Source organism: Carlito syrichta, unplaced genomic scaffold (genome assembly GCF_000164805.1).
Source record: "Carlito syrichta isolate Samal-C Ts95f unplaced genomic scaffold, Tarsius_syrichta-2.0.1 Scaffold316346, whole genome shotgun sequence".
Classification (NCBI taxonomy): domain Eukaryota; kingdom Metazoa; phylum Chordata; class Mammalia; order Primates; family Tarsiidae; genus Carlito; species Carlito syrichta.
The window spans coordinates 2,095,722-2,121,472 of record NW_007260442.1 but is presented as its reverse complement, the minus strand read 5'-3'; the positions used below and the strand labels follow the sequence as shown (position 1 = coordinate 2,121,472).

General features: G+C 39.5%; 1 protein-coding gene across 4 annotated transcripts in view; it reads left to right on the top strand.

Moving 5' to 3' along the window:
• The window catches only part of MELK (maternal embryonic leucine zipper kinase), an 86,963-nt gene that overhangs the window by 47,627 nt on the left and 13,585 nt on the right, over positions 1-25,751 (top strand). For all 4 annotated transcript variants that reach the window (XM_008074162.2, XM_008074167.1, XM_008074169.2 and 1 more), the window contains 3 exons: positions 8,477-8,563; positions 17,680-17,811; positions 23,864-23,983. In XM_008074162.2, the coding sequence (XP_008072353.1) occupies positions 8,477-8,563; positions 17,680-17,811; positions 23,864-23,983 (339 nt within the window). The remainder of the gene's footprint in view (positions 1-8,476; positions 8,564-17,679; positions 17,812-23,863; positions 23,984-25,751) is intronic.

Genomic DNA, 25,751 nt, shown 5'->3' with positions numbered 1-25,751 from the left:
AAATCAACCGGGCATGGTAGCGCATGCCTGTAATTCTGGCTACTTGGAAGGCTGAGGCGGAAGGATCGCTGGAGCCCAGCAGGTCAAGGCTGCGGTGGCCAGGAGCGGCCACTGCACTCCAGTCTGGGTGACAGAGTGAGACTCCAACTCAAAAAAATAAAAAAATAAAAATAATAATAATTTACTATAACTATGGAAAATGAAGAAAGAAATGCTGATAAAATTTCTGAGGTTGAAGGTGAATCCAGTGAACTTATTATTGATATTGAGATAGATAGTGATGTAATGATACAGTGTAAACAAAGAAATATATATATACAATATATTATATAATATATATTCAGTTTGTAATCTGAAAAAAAAATACAAAGTATGGAATGGTAGTCAAAGTGGTGTCTGAGGCAGATACTGGCTATGTCTGCAATTCAACTGTATTGTGAAAAAGGTGACAATTTAGAAAAGACCATTTCACTTGTGCTTAACAACAGAAGTTTTGCAGCAACCAGCTTCAGATTTTCTTATTTTCACTCGTTCTCAGTATTAGGAAAATGAAAAATTTGCTGATTGCAAATGTGTTAATAGCCTTTTCAGATAGTCTCTGATATTCCATTACAACTTGTCAAGTGGTAGTTTCTTAAAGGTTAATTGCAGGTGAAATCTGAAGCCATATCAATGAACCTTTTGTACTTTATTAAATCCATTGATCTGTCCTTAGGTCTTTCCCCCACGTAACATGATGCAATGGTTATTTGGAAAATACTGGTTCACTGAGTTATGCAAATCTTCCAGATATTAACACATTTCATTATATAGTATTAAATCACTTTCCTTAAAATACTACTGATATCATCAGAAACATTTTTAACTATTGGAAAGTTCTCAAGATCATAGTAGCAGATAAGTTTTCCAAAATTCTGATTTTTTTCCTTGAATGCTCAAATTATATCATTGGCAATAAATACTGTCTGTTATTTTCCTTGAAGTGACAGTTTCCCTTGGTTCATTTTAAAGAAAATGCCTGCTGAATATCTAAGTCTAAATAACCAGTGTTTGTTTCTTTGAAAAACTGGCTAGTGCAGCACCTAACTTAGTCACACAAGTGTTTTCCTCTTGACAGCCATAATGCTTTGGTATACAGAAGTGCATTATGATACTTCCTATTTTGTCACACAGAATATTAAAAACACATGGACTCAAGATCAGAATTTAATAGAGTTAATACTTTTTACTGGTTCATTAAGGAAATTCTTAGTTGAAGCTGGCTTATTTTTTGACTGAGTGCATGACAATAATGCAATGTCTTAGTACAGTTTGGTGCCACTGCATTGATTTGTACTAAGGCGCTAGCAGTTTTATTTCTCATTGCTTTTGTACCATTTGTGGAAATATCAACACTGTGAAAAGTAGTAGTATCATAATGATAGCTTTTTTTTTAAGTTGAAGTTTCACTCTGTTGCCCAGGCTGGAGTGTAGTGGCATGATCATGGCTCACATTGCAGTCTCAAACTCCTGGGTTAGGCAGTCCTTCCACCTCAGCTTTCCAAGTAGCTCGGACTACAGGCACGTGCCACATTGCCCAACTTATTTTTAAAACTTTTTTAGAGACAGGGTCTCACTGTGTGACTTAGGCTGGTCTTGAACTCCTGGACTCAACCAGTCCTCCTGCTTTGGCCTCCCAAAGTGCTGAGATTATAGGTGTGAGCCACTGTGTATGTATAAAAATAATTTTGAGCTTGGAGACCCTCAGACATCTGAAGACTATACTTTGAGAACAGGTCCAATATACATATATGTGAAAAAACTTAAACACCAAGTGTCATTTAAGCTTAGCAGTCATTTTAATATTATTTCAATACTGTTTTAACAAAATACTTCTTTTTAACAAATAGCAACTTGAACTTGTAAAAATGTGGACATTACTATAGAATATGTACTTTGTGTATTAGTTAATTATTGCTGCATTAAAACCACCCCAAAATTTAGTGGCTTAAAACAATAATAATTTATAATTCTGTGGATCAGAAATTTGGTCTGTCTTCAGCTGGGCAGATCTTGTGCAACTTTCACATGGGGTCACTTACACAGGCTGCAGTCATCTGGTAACTTGACTGAACAGTCTAAGCCTCACTCATGGCTATTTGTGCTGGCTGCTTGCTGGGCCATATGTGTCCAGGCTAGCCTGGGCTTTTTAATACAGTAACTGGATTTCAAAAGAATTAAAAAAGAGGGCAATGCTAATACGCTAGCTTTTTTCAAGCCTCTGCTTGCATTGTGCTTACTAATGTCTCATTGGTCAAAGCAAGCCACATGGCAATGCCCAGAGCCACTATAAGATGTACACTTCAAGGCTGTGCAATTCTTATTCCCTATTTATAGATAAGGAAACTGATAAATGAAAAATAAGTATTTAAAAAATAAACTTAGTGAGAAGAGTGGCATTTCTTTACACCTTTGCAACTTTCTTTAAAGTCTGTAATAGAAGACACTTGGATACTTACCTGCTTCTGCATTTAACCTGTTTGACATGTTTTTGATTGAAGTACATGAAGAAAGTGCAGCCTCACATGGACATGTAATTAGGAAAGGGAGAAGTATTTTAATAGCTTTCCAGATCATTTGGCACATTCTCTGGACATTCTCTGATATTGCACAAAAACTTCTGTAGTGGAGTGGGACATGTGTATGAATCAAAAGAATAGCTTGGAGCTGTGTCTCAGGTATGCCACGCAATAAAGTTGGGACAGCTGTGTGCTATTTGCTTTCTGGAATGGTCACACCGATAAATATAAACACTGTGCCCTTCCCAATGGCCAGCTGGTGTTGGAAAAATGGACTATACTTGCTTTAAGCCCCTTCTCACTATTCTGCCTACTATTATGGCCATGTAACCTGAGCCAGCAACACTCGTGATTCTCCTGTGACTGTCAATTCCATGTTCCCCCTGGCCCTCTATGATGTCTTCAATATCTATTGAGCAAATAAAACATAATTCTAACAACTATTAACACTGAGGACCTAAGAGCAGCATAGTGTGCAAGTGCCTGAGCAGTGCAGCAGCAGGGCCTGGGAAGCTGTGATGTGCCCTTGTGAGCGGAGAGAGTGGGTGGTGCAAGTGCCTGTGTTCAGCCATTGGGGGTCATCATTTCTCCATCTGAGGAGGGTTTTCCACATCTTCACCATGATACTGACAGGATAGGATACACTACTCTTTGAGATAGAAAAGATGCCAGAATGAAGAAAGCCTCTGATTTCTACAGCCCAGAAAGTTTTTAAATTTGGGGGCACAGTATAAAGCAAACTATATAAAATTATAAGTATTCCATAAAGAGTGTGCAGTTTTACTTACATCTAAATATAATGCTTGCTAATATTTGTTGAGTATTTGAATAATATACCATTATAGTATATTGGTGTATGTATATATAATATGGTATATTATGGCAAGTATAATGGTATAGTATATGAGTATCACATTATACTCATATAATATACGTAAAATATAAGTAAAACTCTTGCATAGTACCTTTAAGAGTTATGCACTTTTCCATGAACTTTTTGTTTTTTAACTCCTTTAACCCATTTAATCCCTACATCAACCCTCTGAAGTAGGTACTATTATTACTCCCAATTTGCAGATGAAGCAACTGGGACACAATCATTAAGTAACTTGCCCAAGATCAAAAACTAGTAAGTGTAGAATCAGGATTTGAACCCAGACAGGTGGGTGCTGGAACGGAGTGTTCTAATAGGTCAGCTGGTTCAAGCTCAGGACCTTTATCCTGTGCATTTGCAGCCTTTGTGGCAAGCATTGCTGGTTAGGTCTCTGTTGAATAACTACTGCAGCAGAGTCATGAGAGGTAATTGTGGTTGTGGTAGAAAATCCCTGGGCTGAGAATGAAAAATGCCAGTCTAGGGCAGATCACAGCAACTTTTCTGAGTCTTCATATTATCACCTCTAATACGAATATTCTAATGTCAATCTCCTATGCCTATTTGGGTCATGTTTTGTCATTTATAAAGTACCTTTACATCCTGTGTCTTTCATCTGTTTTGCCTGCCTTATTGAGCTGTTACAGGATCAAATGAGTTATATACGGAAGAGGTGTAAAAGAGTATTGTTGCTTTTTGAAGTATTTTCTTCTCTCAGTATTGTGTTTCATCAAGAGTAACAATAAAAAATAATTCAGATTTACTTGAATATTTAAGGTATAGATGCTCTTTCATAACTCTATGCATGGTCACCTCCTACTGTTTTCACACATAGCTCAGTACCCAAGTATTGTATCAAATAGAAGTTATATTCAATTTCATTTTCTGCCCTAGTGAACAGGAAATGTGGTAGGCACGGATAATCCACAATAATTGACTAGCTTTTGGTGTGCATTTTTGTACTTGATTTAACTTGAGTATGTGTGGCTTAGAATTCAGAGCACTTAAACTATTGAGCTTCTTTGGAAAACCCAGCTTGAGATTAATCATGTTTTTCAGACATAGGTGTCTTTTCCACCCCACCTATTTTATTGTTTCTAGTTCAGGAACTCAGCAGAGATGATCGTAGCTCCTTTCTCCCTTTCCCATACACTTCTTGTGTTAAAGGTACAAAGCAGGAGGTTATGGGAGAAAGAGGTTCTCTTTTTTGGGGAGGCAGGGGGTTAACTTAAGATCATGGAGGAAACATCAAATATTCTTCTTTTTTTGCTTGATCAATGATGACATTAACAAGAAGATACCTACCTGGGTGTTCAAGTGTCTGGACTTCTGAGGGTGAGACCATCCTGATGGGGGACTCTACAGTTCTAGGAGCTGCTGAGATCAAAGCAACACAAGGAAAATTTATTCTTAGCACTTTGGACTTTCACAGTATCACTAGAAGAAGACTTTGTGGACTCTACTTTCTCTGTAACCCACGGGATTGTGTTTGTACCAGCCAATAATGCAAGATTGCCTCAGTCTGTTTGAGCTGCTAAAACAAAATACCATAATCTAAGTGGCTTATAAGAGAACAGAAATTTATTTCTCACAGTTCTGGAATCTGGGAAGTTTAAGATCAAGGCACCAGCAGATCTTCCTTGTTCATAGAACAACTTCTTGCTGTGTCCTCACATCACGGAACAGGAAAGGCAGCCCTCTGGGGCCTCTTTTGTAAGGGCACTAAGCCCATTCATGAAGACAGAAACCCATTTATGACCTATTCACCTCCTAAAGGTCCCACTTCTTTATACCATCATATTAGTGATTAGGTTTTGACATATAAATTTTGAAGAGGAAAAAATGTCTTTACTGTTTCTTCTTTTCATGACTACACCTAAACAGAGTAGGCCCTGAAGAAATGGCTATTTTCACTAAGGTCATAATTATATTTCCACCTTGAAATAAAGGACTTTTGGAGATTTGAATATTCTTTTTTTTTTTGTAAAAAAAAATTTTTAATTTTGAAGATGTGGGGTACAATTCAGGGTTAAGTATACAAATATTCATTATGCAGTTCCCCTTGTTGATGAGGCATGCCCCCTTCCCCTGGCGGTTTCCCACTACTGCCAATCCCACCTTCCCCTCCTCTGGCAGTTTCCAACTACAGCCAACCCCTTTCTTTTTTTAAAATTTATTTTATTTTATTTTATTTTTATTTTTATTTATTTATTTTTTTTTGAGTTGGAGTCTCACTCTGTCGCTCAGACTGGAGTGCAGTGGTCGCTCCCGGCCACCGCAGCCTCGACCTGCTGGGCTCCGCCTTCCAAGTAGCCGGAATTACAGGCATGCGCCACCACGCCCGGCTGATTTTTTGATTTATTGTAGAGATGAGGTCTCGCTGCCCAGGCGGGTCTCAAACCCGCGGGCTCCCAAAGGCGCGGGATTACAGGCTGAGCCACTGAGCCCGGCTGCCAACCCCTTTCTTATACTATTATGATAACTGTTCAAGGTCCGCTTATGAGTGAGAACATGTGGTATTTGGTTCTTTGTTTCTGTGATGGATCACTCAGTATTAGAGACTCCAAGTCCATCCAAGTTGCTGCAAAGTTCATAATTTTGCACTTTTTTTTTTGAGTTGGAGTCTCACTCCATCACCCAGGCTGGAGTGCAGTGGCAAGCTCACAGTCAGCCTAACATCAACATGCTTGGTTCCGGCGATCCTTCCACCTCAGCCCTCCAAGCAGCCTGAACCACAGGCACACACAACCACACCCGGCTAATTTTTTATTCATTGTAGAGATGAGGTCTCGCTAAGTTGTCTAGACTGGTTTCAAACCCACGGACTCAGGCAATCCACTTGCCTCGGTCTCCCGAAGTGCTGGAATTACAGGCTGAGCCACCAAGTCTAGCCAATCTGTCCTTCTTTATGACTGCATAATACTCTATCATGTATATGCACCACTTTTTTTTTTGGGGAGCAGGATTTATGGCAAGGACAGAAAAGATCCCACAGTGGAAGTGGAAGGGGGCCTGAGGGTGTTGCCCCACCTTTTTTTTTTTTTTTTTTAATCTAGTCCTCTTTCGATGGACAGCATGGTTGGTTCCATGTTTTTGCTATTGTAAATAATGCTGCAATAAACATGCATGTACAGGTATCTTTTTCATAGAGTGGTCTGAGTTCCTTTGGGTATATTGCCAGTAGGGGGATTGCGGGGTCATATGGAAGGTCGATTTTTAGATCTTTTAGGAATCACCAAACTTTTCCACAGAGGATGTACTAGTCTACATTCCCACCAACAGTGTAGAAGTGTTGAATATTCTTATTACATGACTTCTACATGACTTTTTCTTACAAGTGTGATGTCCAGGACAAGGGAAGATCATGATATTGTTCTGCCTCGTGCTTGGTAGCCCTCTCTTTCATAGGATGTTTGGTTCTCTCCTTGAGGGTTAATGACAACCTAGAGTGTGTAATCTAAAGAAGGGGCCAGAATGGTAAGGAGAGACTCATTTGTGGTTGAAGGAATGGAAGAGAGAAGACTTGGAGAAGAAAAGTTGCCTGCAATAGGAATATTCAAATTCCTGAAAGGCTTTCATTTCAAGGTAGAAATATAATTATGATTGTTAGTGAATATAGTTAGCCATTTCTTCAGGCCTTCTCTGTTTAGGTGTTGTACTAGGCATTCACCATATGTTACATATTTTGCAAGCTATATACCATCTCTCTTTGACAGATGATGTAACTGAGACAAAGAGGTGTAGTAACATGCTCAAGGTCACATAATTGATAAAAGTGATGTCGCAGTTAAAACCAAGGTCTGTCTAATTCTAAAGCCTGTTAGCTGTCAGGTTATTCCAACTCTCAGTGGGCAGAGAGCACAGGGAGACAGATCTCAGACATCAGGAGGGAGAAGCTAGCCAGCTATTCCAGGTGTTCTGAGTTCCTTGAAGAGGAAGACTTTAAGCAGAAAGTAAAATACTTACTGGGGCTGTTGTGAAGAGAATTCTTACATCGGAAAGATGAGCTGTAAAATCGTGTTCCTTATGATTCTCTTCCCATGTGATCTTCTGAGCTCCTTTTCAGGTCCAGACCAGGTCATTCCTATACTTTTGTTCTCCATGATCCTTGTTCAGTTCTGAGAACCCATTTCTGGCCCCACTTTTGGTGAGGTACTGTCAAGCAGGGATCAGAATACTTGGATAATTTCTATTTTTTCTTTTTTTTTTGAGTCAGAGTCTCACTCTGCCACCTAGGCTGGAGTGCAATGGCATGCTCACAGCTACCACAGCCTCAGCCTGTTGGACTCAGGCAATCCTTCCACCTTAGCCTTCCAAGTAGCTGGAACTACAGGCATGCACCACCATGCCAGGCTTATTTTTTGATTAGTTGTAGAGATGAGGGCTCATCATGTTGCCCAGGCTAGTCTTGAACCTGTGGGCTCTGGCAGTCCTCTCATCTCCGCCTCCCAAACAACAAGAATTACAAGCGTGAGCCACCATGCCTGACTGATTTCTAGTCTTAAGCAAAGCGAAGTTTGTATAGAGGCTCTCACTTATTCTTTTTAAATGTGCTTTGTTAGCACCTTCAGCATAATAATGACTGTGTAGCAACTATAGCACCATTTTCAGAGCTTCTTGGAGTGTATTAAACCTAAATATATCCTGAGGTACCCTACACTATAAGTCTGAGTCACTCTTTTACCAGTCTACTGTACAGCCACTGATTCTAGGCTGTTTTTTAATAAAAAATACCAATGTAGGTTTTGTGATAAGGAAGGGGTCTCTGGGCTGCACAACAGAATTTTAACAATCGGTTAGATCTTGAGGTTGTGAAGAGCTGAGAAGGAACTTATCTTTTTGAAATGCTTATTGTCACATGCTTATATCTTATGAAATTATGGAGAATGTTGATTCTTGCCCAGGAATTTGACAGATTCATATTGTTTTTACATATTGGAGTTTGATTTTAAACAGAAGTTATGCTGATGTTAAAACTTCAAAACAATAGATACTTGTAATTGTAAAAAATTGTAATTTTTTACTAAAGCATACACTTTTTTTGTAGTTTATTCACCTTGATGATGATTGTGTAACAGAACTTGCTGTACATCACAGAAACAACAAGCAAACAATGGAGGATTTAATATCATTGGTAAGAAATACAACATGAATTTGAGAGTAATATCTTTTGTTTAATTGTTCTTTATTTTATCAGTACGTTAAAAATAGTGACACATTTTCAGGCCTATGGCTTTCTTATAGATGTAAATATTGCATTTATTTCATGCTTATTATGATTTTCACTCAATTCTTTCTGATGTCTACTGGGTATCTTCTTTAAAAATGAATACCCTGTACTTATACTTGAGATACTAATTAAAGGGACTTATAGTGAAAAAATTATTAAGAAACAGAACAAATTAGTCCTCAAAGAATCAACAGAGTCCAAATTTTGACTGTTTTAAAGTTTTCTAACTTGCAGCTTTGATTCTGCTGTGGAAATGAGGTAAACACAAAGCAATTTTCTTCTTACCTAAAAGCAACCCTATAGCAACATATCACCCTCTAAGCTTACAAAACAAATACCATGAAATCATTAGCGTGATTTTTGGTGTTAGATCATTTTAGCTTTTTCAGATGCTTAATCTCTAGATCGCACCTGTGTTTTTTCTAGAGATTGAGGCATTCACAGCTGTCTGAGCACAATGTAATATGAAGAGTGAAGATGAACCTAACTTTGCCCCTCATCCAGTACCATGTCTTTCATCACCCATGATTTATATTTGTTATTTTTGTTCTTTAACTTGTAAAGTAATGTCCTTAAGCAATTTTTTTCTTTTCTAAACAAAACTTTGCAAAGGCACAATTCTTTTTCAGTAAAGAAGATATGTAAAGGAATTCTTTTGAATGACATAATAAGCAAAGGCTCTGGAATGTGTGGAAAACAGAAATATAATTTTATTTTTCATGGAAAATGCCTTTAAGGGAATGGCACAAATTGGGAATTGCTACAAGATATATCAGTTTCTTAGTCTTTCATCAACGAATATTTGAAGTTTCCCTTTAAGCAACCTAAAAAAAAAAAACAGTTATAGGACTTTTTCTTTGGGATGATCTTTACTAGAAGATGATATTTAGATAACAAAATTAAAAAACAATTTATTATGGAAATTTTGAGATACCCATAAAAGTGAAGAGAATAATGTAATAACACTGAGAGTTCATGTTCTCATAATCCAGTTTTAACAGTTAGTAACACTTTGCCATTTTTTTCTGTATCCTGTCACCTTCCCTCATCTACCCTTTCCAGCTAGGGTATTTCCAAGCAGATCTCAGACATTATGTCATTTTATTCAAGAAAAATTTGGTATGAGATCCATAAAATTTTGAAATCTGAATCTTAAAAGTAACATACTAAGAGTATCAAGAATCATTGGGGAAAAAAAAGTCCTTCAAATAGTATCCTTGACTGGACGTGGTGGCTCAGCCTGTAATCCTAGCACTTTGGGAGGCTGAGTTGAGAGAATTGCCTGAGCCCAGGGGTTCGAGAACTTGGTGAGACCTCGTCTCTACAATAAAAAAAATCACAAAACATTAGCCAGGCATGGTGGCATGCATCTGTAATTCCAGCTACTTGGAAGGCTGAGGTGGAAGGATCGTCTGAGCCCAGCAGGTTGAGGCTGTGGTAGGCGTGAGTGTACCACTGCACTCTAACCTGGGCAACAAGAGGGAGACTCCAACTCAAAAAAAAAAAAAATGGTATCCATTATGAGGTTTCTACCTACAGTTTTCAAATCTAAAAGTGAAACACAAATATGAGTTAATTCCTTTTCCTACTTCTGATGTAGAAAAATATAATGAGGCATATTAGAGGTTTTCTGGCATTACAAATCTCTATAAAGATCTTTTCGGTTATTCTGAAAGTTAAGCAGGACTAGCATCAAGAATGCCATGAGGAAAGTAACGGTTTTTCTTGTTCTTTTCTTTCTTTCTTTTCTTTTTTTTAAAGTCACCATCTCACCCTGTTGCCCAGGTAGAGTACAGTGGTATACTCACAGTCACCCCAGTGTTGACCTGCTGGGCTTCAGCGATCCTTTCGCCTCAGCCTTCAAGTAGCTGGAACTACAGATGTACAGTGCTGGGATTACAGGCTGAGCCACCTAGCCTGGCCTAGTTTTTCTTCCTCTGTACTTGTCTCTCATTCTTCAGTTCCTGTTTATATTTATGATCGGTCCCCGGCATGAGTAGAATACAGATTACTGACTCTAGGCTAGCAATTCTCACCTTGGCTGTACACTGGAATCACTTGGGGACTCTTAAAATAGTGCTGATATATAGGGCCTGCCCTTAGAGTTTATGATTCAGCTGATCTGGGGTATGCATCAGCATTTTTAAAAGCTTCCTAAATGATTGTAGTGTGCAGCCTGGAGTTGAGAAACACTGTTCTAGAGTCTTGCTATTTCAAGTAGGTCTGGAACTAGCAGCATCAGTCTTCCTTGGGTGTTTGTTAGAAATGCCTCACCTCAGAATTACTGAATTGGAATCTGCAGCTTAATAAACTTCCCAAGTGATACATATGTACACGAAAGCTTGAGAAGTATTTGTCTGGGTCATTTGTTCTCAAGCAGGATTGATTTTTAAATGTCCAGTTAACTGTTAAAGAAGTTTCCAGATACCTGGTCTAAGAGGAAGATTAGAGAAACTGAGGAGTGGCCCATTGTCCTTCCTCTGACCGCCTCCCAAGGCCCTCAGTGTTTACACAAATGAGTATTTGCATCACAGGGGTGGGGAAAAGGATCTGTCATGGTTTGCATAGGTTCTTGTATGCACATGTGACTCCTTAGTGAAGTCAGGAGACATTTGGCAATACCTGGAGACATTTTTGGTTGTTATAATTGGAATGTGTGTGTGTGTATGTGTGTGTATGTATGTGTGTGTGTACTAATGGCATCTAGTGGGTAGAAACCAGGGATGCTGCTAGACATCCTACAATGCACAAAAGAGACCTTCACAACAAATAATTATCCAGGTCAGACATTAGTAGTACCAAGATTGAGAAACCCTGGTCTGGGGAGTCTCGGAATTCATGTTGGTTTTATATACTTTTCAGTTTGAAGAGCCTCAGGAAAACCAGGTTTGAAATTAGCTGAGATCTGTTATATATATATTATGACATTTATATATATATATAATGACATTTTGGGAGCTCTGCCTTTACTTTTGGGGCTGACTAGACAGGATAGAGAGATGTTAGTTCAGTATGATCCACACTGGTTTGGTGCGGCTGATCTTTGTACAAAAAGAGAAACACTATTATTCTCAAACATTCAACTTATATAGAACTCCCACTTTCATATTGTATACACAAGCACTCCTGAACTATTTTTTGTTTGTTTGTTTTTTGAGTCAAGATCTCTCCCTGTGGCCCAGGCTGGCGTGCAGTGGCACCGTAATGGCTCACTGCAGCTTTGACCTTCTAGGCTCGGGCAATCCTCCTGCCTCAGCCTCTGAGTAGCTGGGACTACTAGGTACATGCTACCATGCCTGGCTAATTTTTTGATTTTTTTTTTTTTTTTTTTTTTTTTTTTGGGTAGAGATGAGGTTTTGCTGTGTTGTCTAGGCTGGTCTCAAACTCCTGGGCTCAAGCAATCCTCCTGCCTCAGCCTCTCAAAGTGCTGGAATTACAGGTATGAGCTACCATTGCCTGGCCCTGAACTCCTTTTTATATGCATTGGACAGGATCTCATACGTCTCATGATTTTGAATGATTTCATTGTAGCCCTTTTGAGATTCCTAACAATGGTGCTAGAGCTTCTACCTTATTGCTATCCTTAGTTTCCTTCTATTCCTCTAGCTGTGAGTAGCTCTGGACTGTGGGAGCAGCCAGTCATCTGGCAGTGGACCTTCACTAAGGGATCACGTGTGCATACAAGAATCTATTCAAACCATGACAGATCTTTTTCCCTTAACCCTGTGATGCAAATACCCATGTGTATGAAGATTGAGCGCCTCTGATGGAGGTAAGGGGAAGAGTAATGGGCCACTCCTCAGTTTCTCTAACCCTCTTCTCAGACCAGGTACCTGGGAACTTCTTTAACTCGAGATTTTTTTTTTTTAAACTCGAGATTTTTTTTAAATTTAATTTTTAATTTTAAATATGTGGGGTACAATTCAGGGTTAGGTATACAAATGTTCATTATGCAGGTACCCTTGTTGATGTTAACCTGGGATTTAAACATGTTTTTGGTTTTCTGGAAATGGAAACTTCTTTCTTCCTTCCTTCCTTCCTTCCTTCTTCCTTCCTTCCTTCCTTCCTTCCTTCCTTCCTTCCTTCCTTCCTTCCTTCCTTCCTTTCTTCCTTTCTTTTTTTTGTAGGAGTCTCACCTTGTTGCCCAGACAGTTCAGTGGTATGCTCACGGCCGCAATCTCTACCTGCTGGGCTTGGCTATCCTTCTGCCTCAGTCTTCTAAGTAGCTGGAACCATGGGCATACGTCACCACGCCCAGCTAATTTTTTGATTTATTGTAGAGATGAGCTCTTGCCAAGTTGCCCAGGCTGGCCTTGAACCCCTGGACTCAGGCAATCCTCTCGCCTCCACCTCCCAAAGTGCTGGGATTGCAGGCATGAGATACCGCACCTGGCGGAAACTTCTTTCTAATAGGTAAACCTAACTCTTTATACTTTCAAATGTTTGACTTTTTAAAGAGGGAAATGCCTGAAAGATAAGGGAGCCAATTGTGTTAGACTTGTGGATTGACATCACCTAATGTGTAACTAATGTGTTAATTCATCTGTTACTGAACACAGAACCCTGTGTATCTTACCATAATAAGAAGTGTACTGTGGCCATGCAAGAAAGTTGTAAAAAAGATGCTCTTTGCCTAGGAAAAAGGAGGGTTTAGAAGATGGTTATAAAACTCCTAGACGTGTTCAGAAAATTCCATCTGAAATTCTTAGCACTATTGAGGAATCATTTATAGCTGCCTGGGTTGCGCCATGTCATTGTTGATAAGAAAGTGGTGACTATTTCTTAGCCACTGTCTATAGTCAGTTTGTGAAATCTCAAAAAGGCAGCAGTCATACAGGGTATTACAGATGTGGAGTGGGAAAAATGTTTTTTAATGTTGTTTTTGGAAAGTGAGGAGTGATTGTAATTGCATAGTTTTCACCCAATTTTCAGATACCTTCTCCATGAGCCTTTTCTGTCCTTTCTTTCCTCTACCCTGTCTGGATTAAAGGCAACAAACCATGATAATTTATCACTGTATTTTATACTTCCCCACTAGATTGATAGGCTCAACATGCAAATTTCTTTCTTAGTTTAAAAAAATTTTTTTTTAGAGATAGGATTATGCTCTGTTGCCCAAGCTGGAGTGCAGTGACATGATCATAGTTCAGCCTCCTGAGTTTCTGGGACTACAGGCCTATCAAGCATGGCTGATTCTTTTTTTTTTTTTTTTGTAGTGATAGGATCTTTCTATATTGTCTAGGCTGGTCTTGAAATTCTGGCCTCAAGTGATCGTCCCATCTTGGCCTCCCAAAGTTTGAGATTACAGGCATGACCCACCATGCCTGGCCTATTATGCAAATTTCTATACTGTGATTGTGGTCATCTAAAACATTAACTGATAAAATTTATTAATAAAAAGCAGAGTTGGGGCCAGGTGCAGTTACTCACACCTATAATCTTAGCACTTTGGGAGACCGAGGTGAGAGGATTGCCTGAGCCCACGGATTCGAGACTAGCCTGGGCCACTTAGTGAGACCTCATCTCTACAATAAATCAAAAAATTGACTGGGCATGGTGGCGCATGCCTGTAGTTCCAGATACTTGAAAGGCTGAGGCAGAAGAATCACCTTAGCCCAGCAGGTCGAGGCTGTGGTGGCCATGAGCATGCCACTGCCCTCTAGCCTGGGCAACAGAGTGAGACTCTGACTCAAACAAAACAAAACAGAGTTGGTATTTGACTTTTTTGAGTCATATATTTGTGAGAGGGATGCATGGCGTTAAAGATTATTTAGTATTGTTAAAGTTTAACACTTAGGGGGCAGAACATCTCAGTCTTATGAGTATATAATTTAGAAATGTTCAGTTAAACACGGTGGTTTGAAGATAGTTTACATCTAACACTGCCTGAAACCTCACTAGAAAAATTTAAAGAAGGAATAAAAAGACAAAAAAATATCATGGGGGCAAAGAGAATAAAAAAGGAGTCAAAAGGTATGTCAGTAAAAAATGTGGAAATTATAAAATAGATATGTGGTAGCTGGCAGCATTTTGGAGAAAGCTGAATGCTAAGTACTTGCAGTGGGAAAAGTCAACAAGCAAACTGATTAGGCCCCCCAGAACTCCACAAGGCTCAGGGATCAGAGGTACCAGGAACCTCTGAAGTCAGAGAAGCGAGGAGGGCTGAAATAGGAAGATGACTGGAAGTCTGTAGTAGAAGCATTTAGAACTCTAAGGCCCTTTCTCTTCCCTGTGCTGCCCAGCAGGCCCCTCTTCCCCACCCCAGAAGAAGACTGGAGATACTGAATCAGAGGCATTCTTGTACCAGACACAGCTTAGGCGGGAATGACGAGCCACTCTGAAATGGACGTACAACGTCTTCATATCAGACAGTGAACCACCACCTCTAACCCCCATTTCTGTTCACCTCTGAGAATGCTGGAACCAGGATTTTATCCTGTTTGCAGTGGGGTGGGGAAAATATTGGAAAATTTGTCTCTAGGGAAAGCCAAGATAATTGACCTACTATACCAGTGGTTGGAAGTTCAGGTTCCTGTCTGTTCACCTTAGAGAAAAAAGCCCTCAAAGTAATGAGTAGCCCCATCCTACACAAAGAGCCTCTAATCAGCTGTATAATATAATTCTTCACTTTTAAATAGAAACAGACAACCAAAGATTGTTAGAAATTTGAGGAACACTTCTAACATGAAAGTCAGATATCAAATGGAGTGGGGTGGGGAGAAGAAGGAAGAAAAAGTAAAAATACTCTGAAAAAACAGATATGCAGAGAATGGAAGAAAATGGCTAAACACTGCTAATTACTGTTCTCATAGATAATAGAAGCTATTTCATTCTTGAAATAGAAATGACTAAAAAGGAACATTCCAAGAGATAGCTATTGAAAATCTAAAATGTGACCACATAAATTAAGAGTTCAGTAGAAATATTGGAAAACGCAGTTAATTTGAAATCTTTTAAAAATGAAGACAAAGAGATGCAAAGTTAGGAACGAAGGGGTAAGAAAGATCCAACATACAAATAACACAAGTTGCTGGAAGACAAAATAGAAAGAGGAGAAGAAACGATCAAATAAATAATATAAGGATAAATATTCCAGAACTGAAGAATGTGAGTTTCTGAGGATGAAAGGGCTTAACTAGGGCTTGGCACAGTGGGATGAAGATAGATTTACACCAAGGCCTGTTTTAGGGGAAATTCCAGAAAACTGGGGAAAAGTGATGATTCAGGAAGTTTTCAAAGGTAAAAAACGAAAGGTCATACTCAAAAAGCTTGGAATCAGAAAGATTTCAGGTTTCAGTAGCATGCTAGAATCAAGAAGACTATAATGCCATCTAAACCGTGAAGATTATTGTTAACCTAGAATTCTATACTCAACCAAACCAGAATCAAGTTTGAAGATGGAATGCAGTCATTCATCAGACATGCAGCATATCAAAAAATTTACCTACCATGCACATGCCCTCAGGAAGTTACTAGAGGATGTGCTCCACCAAATCAAGAGAATTAACCAAGAAAGAAAAATACCTAGGAAACTGGGATACATTGTAGGATGGAGGTGAAAGGAATTCCTAGACTGAGAGTTGAGTAGCAGACTGAGAAAGAAGCCAGTCCAGAGTAGCATGGTAAAGAGCGTTAGAGAGTGTAGAGTTGAATTTGTAAGAAGAATACTTAACTCTTTTTAACTTCAGGAAAAACAAAGTTATAAAAATAGGGAATGCAATAACAGTACCCTGTATATTTTAGCTGCAGGGCTGTTATTCAGCCAATATGACCATATTGGTTGTGAAAATATTCGGATATTTATATGCTGATTGGTAAATAACTACTACCCCAAGTGCCTTCCCTATTTCCTGATATCTCCCTTGGACACCCTGGGGACCACCCCCACCCCTCATCTCACAATTAAACGGTTATAATTGGCAAGGTAGGGGTCTCCCAGGACCCTATTGACCTCTTGGCCTTGTCTCTATTCTGATTGGTTGGTGTTAGGGTACCAATGAACTATTTTGAACATTACTCCTACTTAGTATGAATGCTACTTACATAATCATAATGTAAATATTGATTTAGCTAAAAATTATAATAGGAAGATACAGGGAGGAGATGTGTGGGGAAGAGAGGGATTTTTCTTTTTTTTTTTTTTTTGAGTTGGAGTCTCACTCCATTGCCCAGGGCAGTGGCATGCTCATGGACACCCCAGCGTCAACCTGCTGGGCTCTGGCAACCCTTCTGCCTCAGCCTTCCAAGTAGCCGGAACTATAGGTATGTGCTACCACACCCGGCTAATTTTGGATTTATTGTAGAGACAAGGTCTCGCCAAGTTGCCTGGGCTGGTCTTGAACTCACGGGCTTGGGCAATTCACTCGCCTTGGCCTCCCAAAGTGCTGGAATTACAGGCTGAGCCACCAAGCATGGCCTTTTTTTTTTTTTTTAAAGATAAAATCTTGCTCTGTCACTCAGGATGGAGTACAGTGGCATGATCCATAAATCACTGCAGCCTCTAATTCCTGGGCACAGGTGGTCCTTAGCCTCCTGAGTAGCTAGGACTGTAGCCATGTACCACCATACCTGCTAATTTTTATGTTTTGTAGTGATGGGATCTCATTTTGTTGCCCAGGTTGGTCTTGAGCTTTTGGTTTTAAGTGATTCTCCTACCTCGGCCTCCCAAAGTGCTGGCATTACAGGCATGAACTGTGGCAATATTTTTATTTTTCATGCTGGGAAATTTATAGATGATATCTGAAGCTAAAAACAATGTAAAACTACATAAGCGATTATTTAGAAAAATGGAATTAATAGCAAAAGAAATATCTAAAAGTGGTTTCTTCTGGAGAGTGGAAATTATGTGTGTAGAGGTGTGGTGCAGGGGATTGCTATTTTTTATTTCATGCTTTGTAAAGTTATTGGCTTTTAAAATTTTGAATGTCTGTTACATTGAAGAAAAAAATAATTTTAAGTATAACATTGTTTCAACAAACAACTTTTAGTCTTCTAAACAACTTGGTTTTCTTCTCCTTTAGTGGCAATACGATCACCTCACAGCTACCTATCTTCTGCTTCTAGTCAAGAAGGCTCGGGGAAAACCAGTTCGTTTAAGACTTCTTCCTTTTTCCTGTGGACAAACCAGTTCTACCCCAGTCTCAGACATCCAGGTAAGTGTTAGAATTTTTTGTGTGAACATGCTGGTCTTGCCACGTGCTTGCCTTGTTCATGAATGACCAACCACACTGCTGGGAAAGTAAGCTTTCTGGTGTCAAGGAGCCAAAGGCAAGATGTTTTACAGCTTAAACGTTTTTGATGAAAAAAATGGGAAGCTCTGAAATTGAACTCTAAAATTTTGAATGTTAATATGGCATTTTACAAACATCTTCTCTCTACTCCCCTCCTCATAAAAAAGTAAATCCTGATTGTTGTAGAAAAATTTTAAGCCACAGATGAGCTCAAAGGAAAGTAGAATTTACCTATAAATCTACTACCTATAGAGGATGTAGTTAATACTATTTACTGTGTCTTTCCAGTCTCTTTTTTTAGTGTGCTTATTTATATAATTTATATACATTTGAGTACTTTTAAACGACATAGTATTATTGAATTGTAGAAAACAATTTTAAAATTTGTTGAGAACAAGATCTGTAAATACTGGATATATATTGCTTTATATGACATGGAATATTTTGATATTTATGTTAAGGTTTTTGTTATAAAATTTGCTCTTTACTGAAATCGACCAACTTCATGTTGATTAGTGTTTCTTTCTGCATTCTTGTTTTGAGCAGTAGCTAACTCAGTGCAACTCAAATTCCTGGCATTAGAGTTAGTAATAACCAAATTATTTTTCTCTATTTTGGTGTCTTTGTCTTAGTTTTCTTTGTCACGGGCATTTAGAATGGCAGAGGCACCATGTCATTCCTAGATGCTCACATTAGTCTCTGTTCTCAGTGTGATTATTTGTATTTCCCATGGCTTAAAATTTAACCATCTAGGCTGGATGCAGTGGCTCATACCTTTTTTTTTTTTGAGTTGGAGTCTTACTCTGTCGCCCAGACTGAAGTGCAGTGGCTGCTCCCGGCCTCTACCGGCCGGAGCTCTGGCAATCCTTCCACCTCAGCCTTCCAAGTAGCTGGAACTACAGGCACGGACTATCACACCCAGCTAATTTTTGATTTATTGTAGAGATGAGGTCTCGCCAAGTTGCCCAGGCGGGTCTCGAACCGGCGGGCTCAGGCAATCCACTCACCTTGGCCTCCCAAAGCGTGGGATTACAGGCTGAGCCACCGAGCCCGGCTGGCTCATACTTATGATTCCAGCACTTTGGGGAGGACAAGGTCGGACGATTGCTTGAGCCCAGGAGTTTGAGACTATCTTGGGCAACATAATGAGACTTTGTCTTTACAAAAATAAAAAAAATAGCTGAGTATGGTAGCATGCACCTGTAGTCCCAGCTACTTGGGAGGCTAAGGTGAAAGTATCACCTGAGCCCAGGAGATCAAGGCTGGGGTGAGCCATGATCGTATCATTGCACTCTGACCTGGACAACAGAACAAGACCCCAACTAAAAAAAAGAAAAAGTTTAGCCATCTAAATACTTTGCCAGATGGGTATGGAACTTTGTAATATAATCTTCCTTCAGATTAATTCTGTTTGCAGTTTAAGTGATTTTAGCAGTAGGAAACTGTATATCTTTGTTATCCTCAGAGAGAGGTAGTTGACCCTCTTTGTGGAATCCAAGACAACCCAATTGACTAATGTGGATGAGGTGATTTTTTTTTCTATAGGTTCCAAAACTGTAAAAAAAAAATGTTAAAATGCCTCTTCTTCCATGATCTTTTGTTGAATCCCTCTCACCTCAATTTCCTTTAGTATCTCACTTAGATCTCTTTTTGTCACTTATCAGTCATGTGCTTTGTCTTATATCCCTGCCAGGCCCTAACCTTCCTCCTTTTTTCCCTCCTTAATTGGTCAGTACAGGTGGCTATTATGCAAAGAAATTTCTAAAGGGAGATAATCTTATTCCTAGAATAATTTTCTAGTCTGTTCTTGGAGAATTTTATTAGGCTGATGCATACCCCATGCCCAGGCAGATCTTTTGCACATGAGCTTCATGAATCACCCCATCACCTATCCTGCCCATATTGCCAAACCCTTTATACTTCCAGGCTCATGTAACACATACGGGTCCAGGAGGATGCAAAACCGTGAACTTTGCTTTTAAACAAGGTAATTGCAGAAAGTTGTTAGACACCTCTATACTTAGAATAATCACTTTAGCTAAATTTGTAAACTTAAGAATTTAGTTAAAGCAATTATTCTAAGTATTGAGATGACACAAATCACATAGTCTCTTGGCATTGTTCTCCCCTTTAATAGTATTATCTTTTTCTCTGGAGTATTATTTATAAAAATTTAAGTAATCTTGAACCATTAATTGATAGATGGCACTTTCAGTGAAACACTAACACAGTCAGATCCAAGAATCATACAAAAGACCACATCATCAACACCTTCATTAGCATTCTCAGGCCCCATGCTGGGATCTTGGAAAACAAATCTGTGTAAAATGTGGTACTTGCTCTCTAACAGTCAAGTTGAGGCAAGGCATGTATATAGATGACACTACATCGTAGTACAGGATAGGGGCCGATAAGTGGCCAGGGGATGCTGGAGGATGTTAGAGGACGGGAGTAATCACTGTGGGAGATCCAAACTGGACCAACAATTGAGTTTAGAAAAGTAGAAAAGAAGCAGCACAGTTTTCAGGGCAAGTGGAATCCGCAAAAGCTCAGCACCTAATTGTGCTTGATATATTGTTGACGGTGGCCAGACTGGTTTGGTTAAAAAGAAGAGTTTAAGTAGGGGAAGAGTGAGAGAAGGAGAGAGGACAAGTGAGCCAGAAGGATAGGTAAGAACTAGATTGTAGAGAACCTGGAAATGCCATGTCAGTTTTAGACTTTGTGCAGTAGGTAATGGGCAACCACTGATTTTTGAGCAAGAGAGACATGGCTTTGCTTTTGTAAAGTTCATCCAGAGGTGTATAGAATTGTAGTCAGCGTTGGTATGTTTGCTATTAGTCCCTACCACAGTGCCCATGACTGCCATCATTTGGACGACACTACTTTTCTCCACCTAGCCTAGACTTAGCTTTATGACTTTTCTCAGCCTAGCATCCCATGCAGCCAGTTGTAGTTGATGGTAATTGGCTATCCTAGAGAACTATGTCATCCCTGGTTGACAGGATGGAAAGCTCAAGAGCAGAGATCAGACCATATTGTCAGTTTGGATAGTCAGGTATGAGAAGATTTATTCTTGTACTAGGATAGTGGCAGCAAGACTAGAAAAGAAGGACGAGGTATAAGAAAGTTAAGTGAAACTGTCAGGTTAACAGATATTGAGGGAAAAGGAAGGAAGGAGAAATAAAAAATCTAATTACACCTCACAGTCTTGAATTCAGGGTATAGCTAGTATACCCTTAGTTTACAGAGGCAGAAGCTTGAAAGAAAACAAATGAATTTAGTAGCAGTGTTAGCACAGAACTCCAGATGTCCTATCCCTGGGGGATCTTTCATAAGGCTAATTTACTTCTGGTGAAATTATTAAGTACTCTGTGTGTTCCTGCAACTAAAAAACCTGAATTTCTTTCTCTTTTAAAAAATTTTTTATTTTAAAGATGTGGAGTACGATTCAGGATTAGGTATACAAATGATCGTTATGCAGGTACCCTTGTTGATAAGGTGTGTCCCCCTCTCCTGGCAATTTCCCACTACTGCCAATCCCTTTCTTATAGTATTATGATAATTGTTCAAGGTCCACTTATAAGTGAGAATATGTGGTACTCAGTTTTCTGTTTCTGTGATAGATCAATGAGTATGATAGAGTGTAAATCCATCCAAGTTGCTGTGAAGGCCACATGTTTATCCTTTTTTATGGCCACATAATGTTCCATTGTGTATATGCACCACCTTTTTTTTTTTTTTCAGTTGGAGTCTCACTCTGTCACCCAGACTGAGTGCAGTGGCCGGGAGCGGCCGCTGCAGCCTCAACCTGCTGGGCTCCGGCGATCCTTCAGCCTCAGCCTTCCAAGTAGCCGGAATTACAGGCATGCGCTCACGCCCGGCTGATTTTTTGATTTATTGTAGAGATGAGGTCTCGCTGTCCAGGTGGGTCTCGAACCCACGGGCTCAGGCAATCCACTCACCTCTGCCACCCAAAGGCGCGGGATTACAGACTGAGCCATCGAGCCTGGCTCCTTTTTTTTTTTTTTGAGGTGGAGTCTCACTGTCGCTCAGACTGGAGTGCAGTGACACGCTCACGTCCACCCCAGTATTGACCTTCTGGGCTCTGGCAATCCTTCCGCCTCAGCCTTCCAAGTAGCCAGAACTACAGGCACCCGCTTCCACGCCCGGCTAATTCTTAAGTTGCCCAGGCTTGTCTTAAACCTGTGGGCTCGGGCAGTCCACTCTCCTCGGCCTCCCAAAGTGCTAGGATTACAGGCTGAGCCACCAAGCCAGGCCTACCATGTTTTTTTTAATCCAGTCCGGTTTCGATGGGCAGCACGGTTGGTTCCATGTTTTTGCTATTGTGAATAATGCTGCAATAAACGTGCGTGCAGGTATCTTTTGTAGAATGATTTGAGTTCCTCTGGGTATATTCCCAGTAGGGGTATTGCTGGGTCTTATGGAAGGTCAATTTCTAGTTCTTTCAGAAATCCCACTGATTTCCAAAGAGTTTCACTAGTTTGCATTCCCACCAGCAGTGTAGAAGCGTTCCTTTTTCTCTGCATCCTCGCCGGCATCTGTTGTTGTTTGTTTTATTAATGATGGCCATTCTTACTGGAGTTGGGTGGTATCTCAATGTGATTTTTGATTTGCATTTCTCTGATGATTAGTGAGGCTGAGCACTTTTTCATGTGTCTGTCGGCTGCCTATGTATCTTCTTTTGAGAAGTTCCTTTTGGCACGCTTGACTTCCTTGTAGATCCTAGACATTAGGCCTGTGTCAGATATACAGTTGGCAAATATTTATTCCTGTTCTTGTGGGCTATCTCTCCACTCTCTCTTGATGGTTTCTTTTGCTTTGCAGAAGGTTTTCAGTTTGATGAGGTCCCAGTTATCTATCTTATCTCTTATGACATGGGCACTTGGGGTTTTGATCAGGAATCGGCTGCCAGTTCCAATTTCCATAAGGGTGTCTCCTGCATTTTCTAAGGTTCTTATAGTTAGAGGTTTTACAAGAAACCTGTATTTCTTTTTTTTTTGAGTTGGAGTCTCACTCTGTCACCCAGACTGCAGTATAGTGACACACTCATGGCCACCCCAGTTTCGACCTGCTGGGCTCCAGTGATCCTTCCGCCTCAGCCTTCTAAGTAGCCAGAACTACAGGCGTGCACTACCATGCCCGGCTAATTTTTTTATTTATTGTAGAGATGAGGTCTTGTCAAGTTGTCCAGCCTGTTCTTGAACCCGTGGACTCAGGCAATCTTCTCACCTCGGGCCTCCCAAAGTGCTGGGATTATAGGCTTGAGCCACTGCGCCTCCAGAAACCTGTATTTTAAGATGTTTCCCGTCGTCTTCTGCTTTGTCAGATCTTTTTATTTGTGAATTTGCAAAAGAGTTGTCTAGTATTATAGTGATTATGTGATAATGATAAGCTAAGTAGTATGCCAAATAATGCAGGAATGTTCCAAGACATTGAGAGTCAGAGATTTTCCTATCTATATATTTTCTGACTTTCTGTTTTTGGTGCGGATGGTGAGCTCCTCCATTATACTATCTCTCATTTGTTTCTGCTTCTAGGATCTTGCCCATGCCTGGAATATACTGTAGTTGTGTGCCTCATAATGCTGTTTAAGTTGTTATTGGACTGCATATATGACGCTGGTCCTGGAGGATTATATTTTTACTGTACCTTTTCTATGTTTAAATATATAAATACTTACCATTGTGTTATAATCACCTACAGTATTAGTGCAGTAACATACTGTATAGCTTTATAGTATAGGATCAATAATAGTCTGTACCATCTAGTCTTGGTGTGTAGTAGGCTATTTCATCTCGGTTTATGTAGTGACTACTCTCTGTGATGTTTACACAATGACAAAATTGCCTAACAATGCATTTCTCAGAATATATCCCTGTTGTTAAGTGATGCATAATTGCATTTTAAAAATTAAATCATAGTCTCTAAGTTCTTCTGTCTTTTCATTGTCTAGTCAAAGAATCTGAGTCTGGAAGATATGACAAGTGATAAAAATTATGTGACTGGATTAACAGACTATGACTGGTGTGAAGACAGTTTATCAACAGATGCTGCTACTCCCCAAACTCTACAGGTTTGTACTTTTTATTATTATTTAAAGCAGACTATATTGCCTCAGTTATAAAAACAACTATATCTAATATGAAAACAAGTGTATGCTTGCAACTTTAATGAATTCTTGAGTCACTGAAAACATTAGCTAGATTATTAGAATATGAATGAAACGAAAGTCAATTATTTCCAAGTTGAAGAAAGCCAGATTCCATTTTAGAGCACTTTCCTGCTCTTTTATTTCCTTTTCATTTTGCTTAAAATTAGGTATATTTTACATGTAGTTTTATAGTTAAATGTACCCTTTTACATGTGCAGTACTGTTTGTCTTGACAAATGCATACAATTGTAGAACCACCACCAAAATTACGATATAGAACAGTTCTATTGCTCCTCAAAATTCTCTCATGCCTCTTTGTAGTCAGACCCTATTGCCAACTCTGGGTGGCGATTGGTCCATTTTTCTTTCCTTTTGATAATCTTTTCATCCTGCTTGAAGTTTATTGAGCTTCTTAGATGTGTAAATTAATGTTTTTCATCAAATTTGGGAAGTTTTTGGCAATTATTTTTTCTAAAATTTTTTGCTCCATTTTCTTTTTTTGTCTTCTGGGACTTCTCTTACAAGTATATTGGCACACTTGATGGTGCCCCACAGTTCTCTGAGGCTCTGTTCATTTTTCTTTATTCTTTTTTTTCCTATTTCTCAGACTAGATAATTTCATAAACCTATTTTTAGGTTTCTGGTTCTTTCTTCTGCCTATTGAAAATGTTGTTGAACCCCTCTGGTGAATTTCTGTTATTGTACTTTTCAACTCCAGAATTTGTTTGGTTTTTTTTGAATAATTTAATCTCTTTATTGATACTTTATTTGTTGTAACATTGTTCTTATACTTTTCTTTAGTTCTTTAGATGTTTCCTTTAGTTTTTTAATGTATTTAAAAAATGATAGCCGAGCTCAGTGGCTCAGCCTGTAATCCCGCGCTTTGGGAGGCTGAAGTGAGTGAACTGCCTGAGCCCACGGGTTCGAGACCCACCTGGGCAACTTGGTGAGACCTCATCTCCACAATAAATCAAAAAATTAGCTGGGCGTGGTAGCGTGTGCCTGTAGTTCCAGCTACTTGGAAGGCTGAGGCGGAAGGATTGCCAGAGCACAGCAGGTTGAGGCTGCGGTGGCCAGGAGCAGCCACTGCACTCCAGTCTGGGTGACAGAATGAGACTCCAACTCAAAAAAAAAAAAAAAATGATGTAAAGTTTTGCCTGGTAAGTCCAATGTCTTGACTTTTTCAAGAATGATTTTTAGTGGCTGCCTTTTTTTCCTGAATATGGATCACTTTCTTATATCCATGCATGTATATGTCTTCTAATTTTTTTGTTGTTGAAAATTAAACATTTTAAATAATAAAATGTTGGCCGGGCTCAGTGGCTAAGCCTGTAATCCCAGCACTTTGAGATGCCGGGGCAAGTGGATTGCCTGAGCTCACGGGTTTGAGAACTGCCCAGGCAACTTGGCGAGACCTTGTCTCTACAATAAATAAAAAATTAGCCGGCATGGTAGCTACTTGGAAGGCTGAGGTAGAAGGATCGCTGGACCCCAGCAGGTTGAGGCTGCGGTAGCCGGGAGCATGCCACTGCCTTCCAACCTGGGTGACAGAGTGAGACTCCAGCTCAATAAATAAATAAATAATAAAATGTGGCAACTGGTAATCAGATTCACCTCCCTTCTCAGGATTTGGTGTTGTTGCTGTTTGTTATTGTTGTTTGTTCAGTGGCTTTTTTTTTTTTTTTTTTTG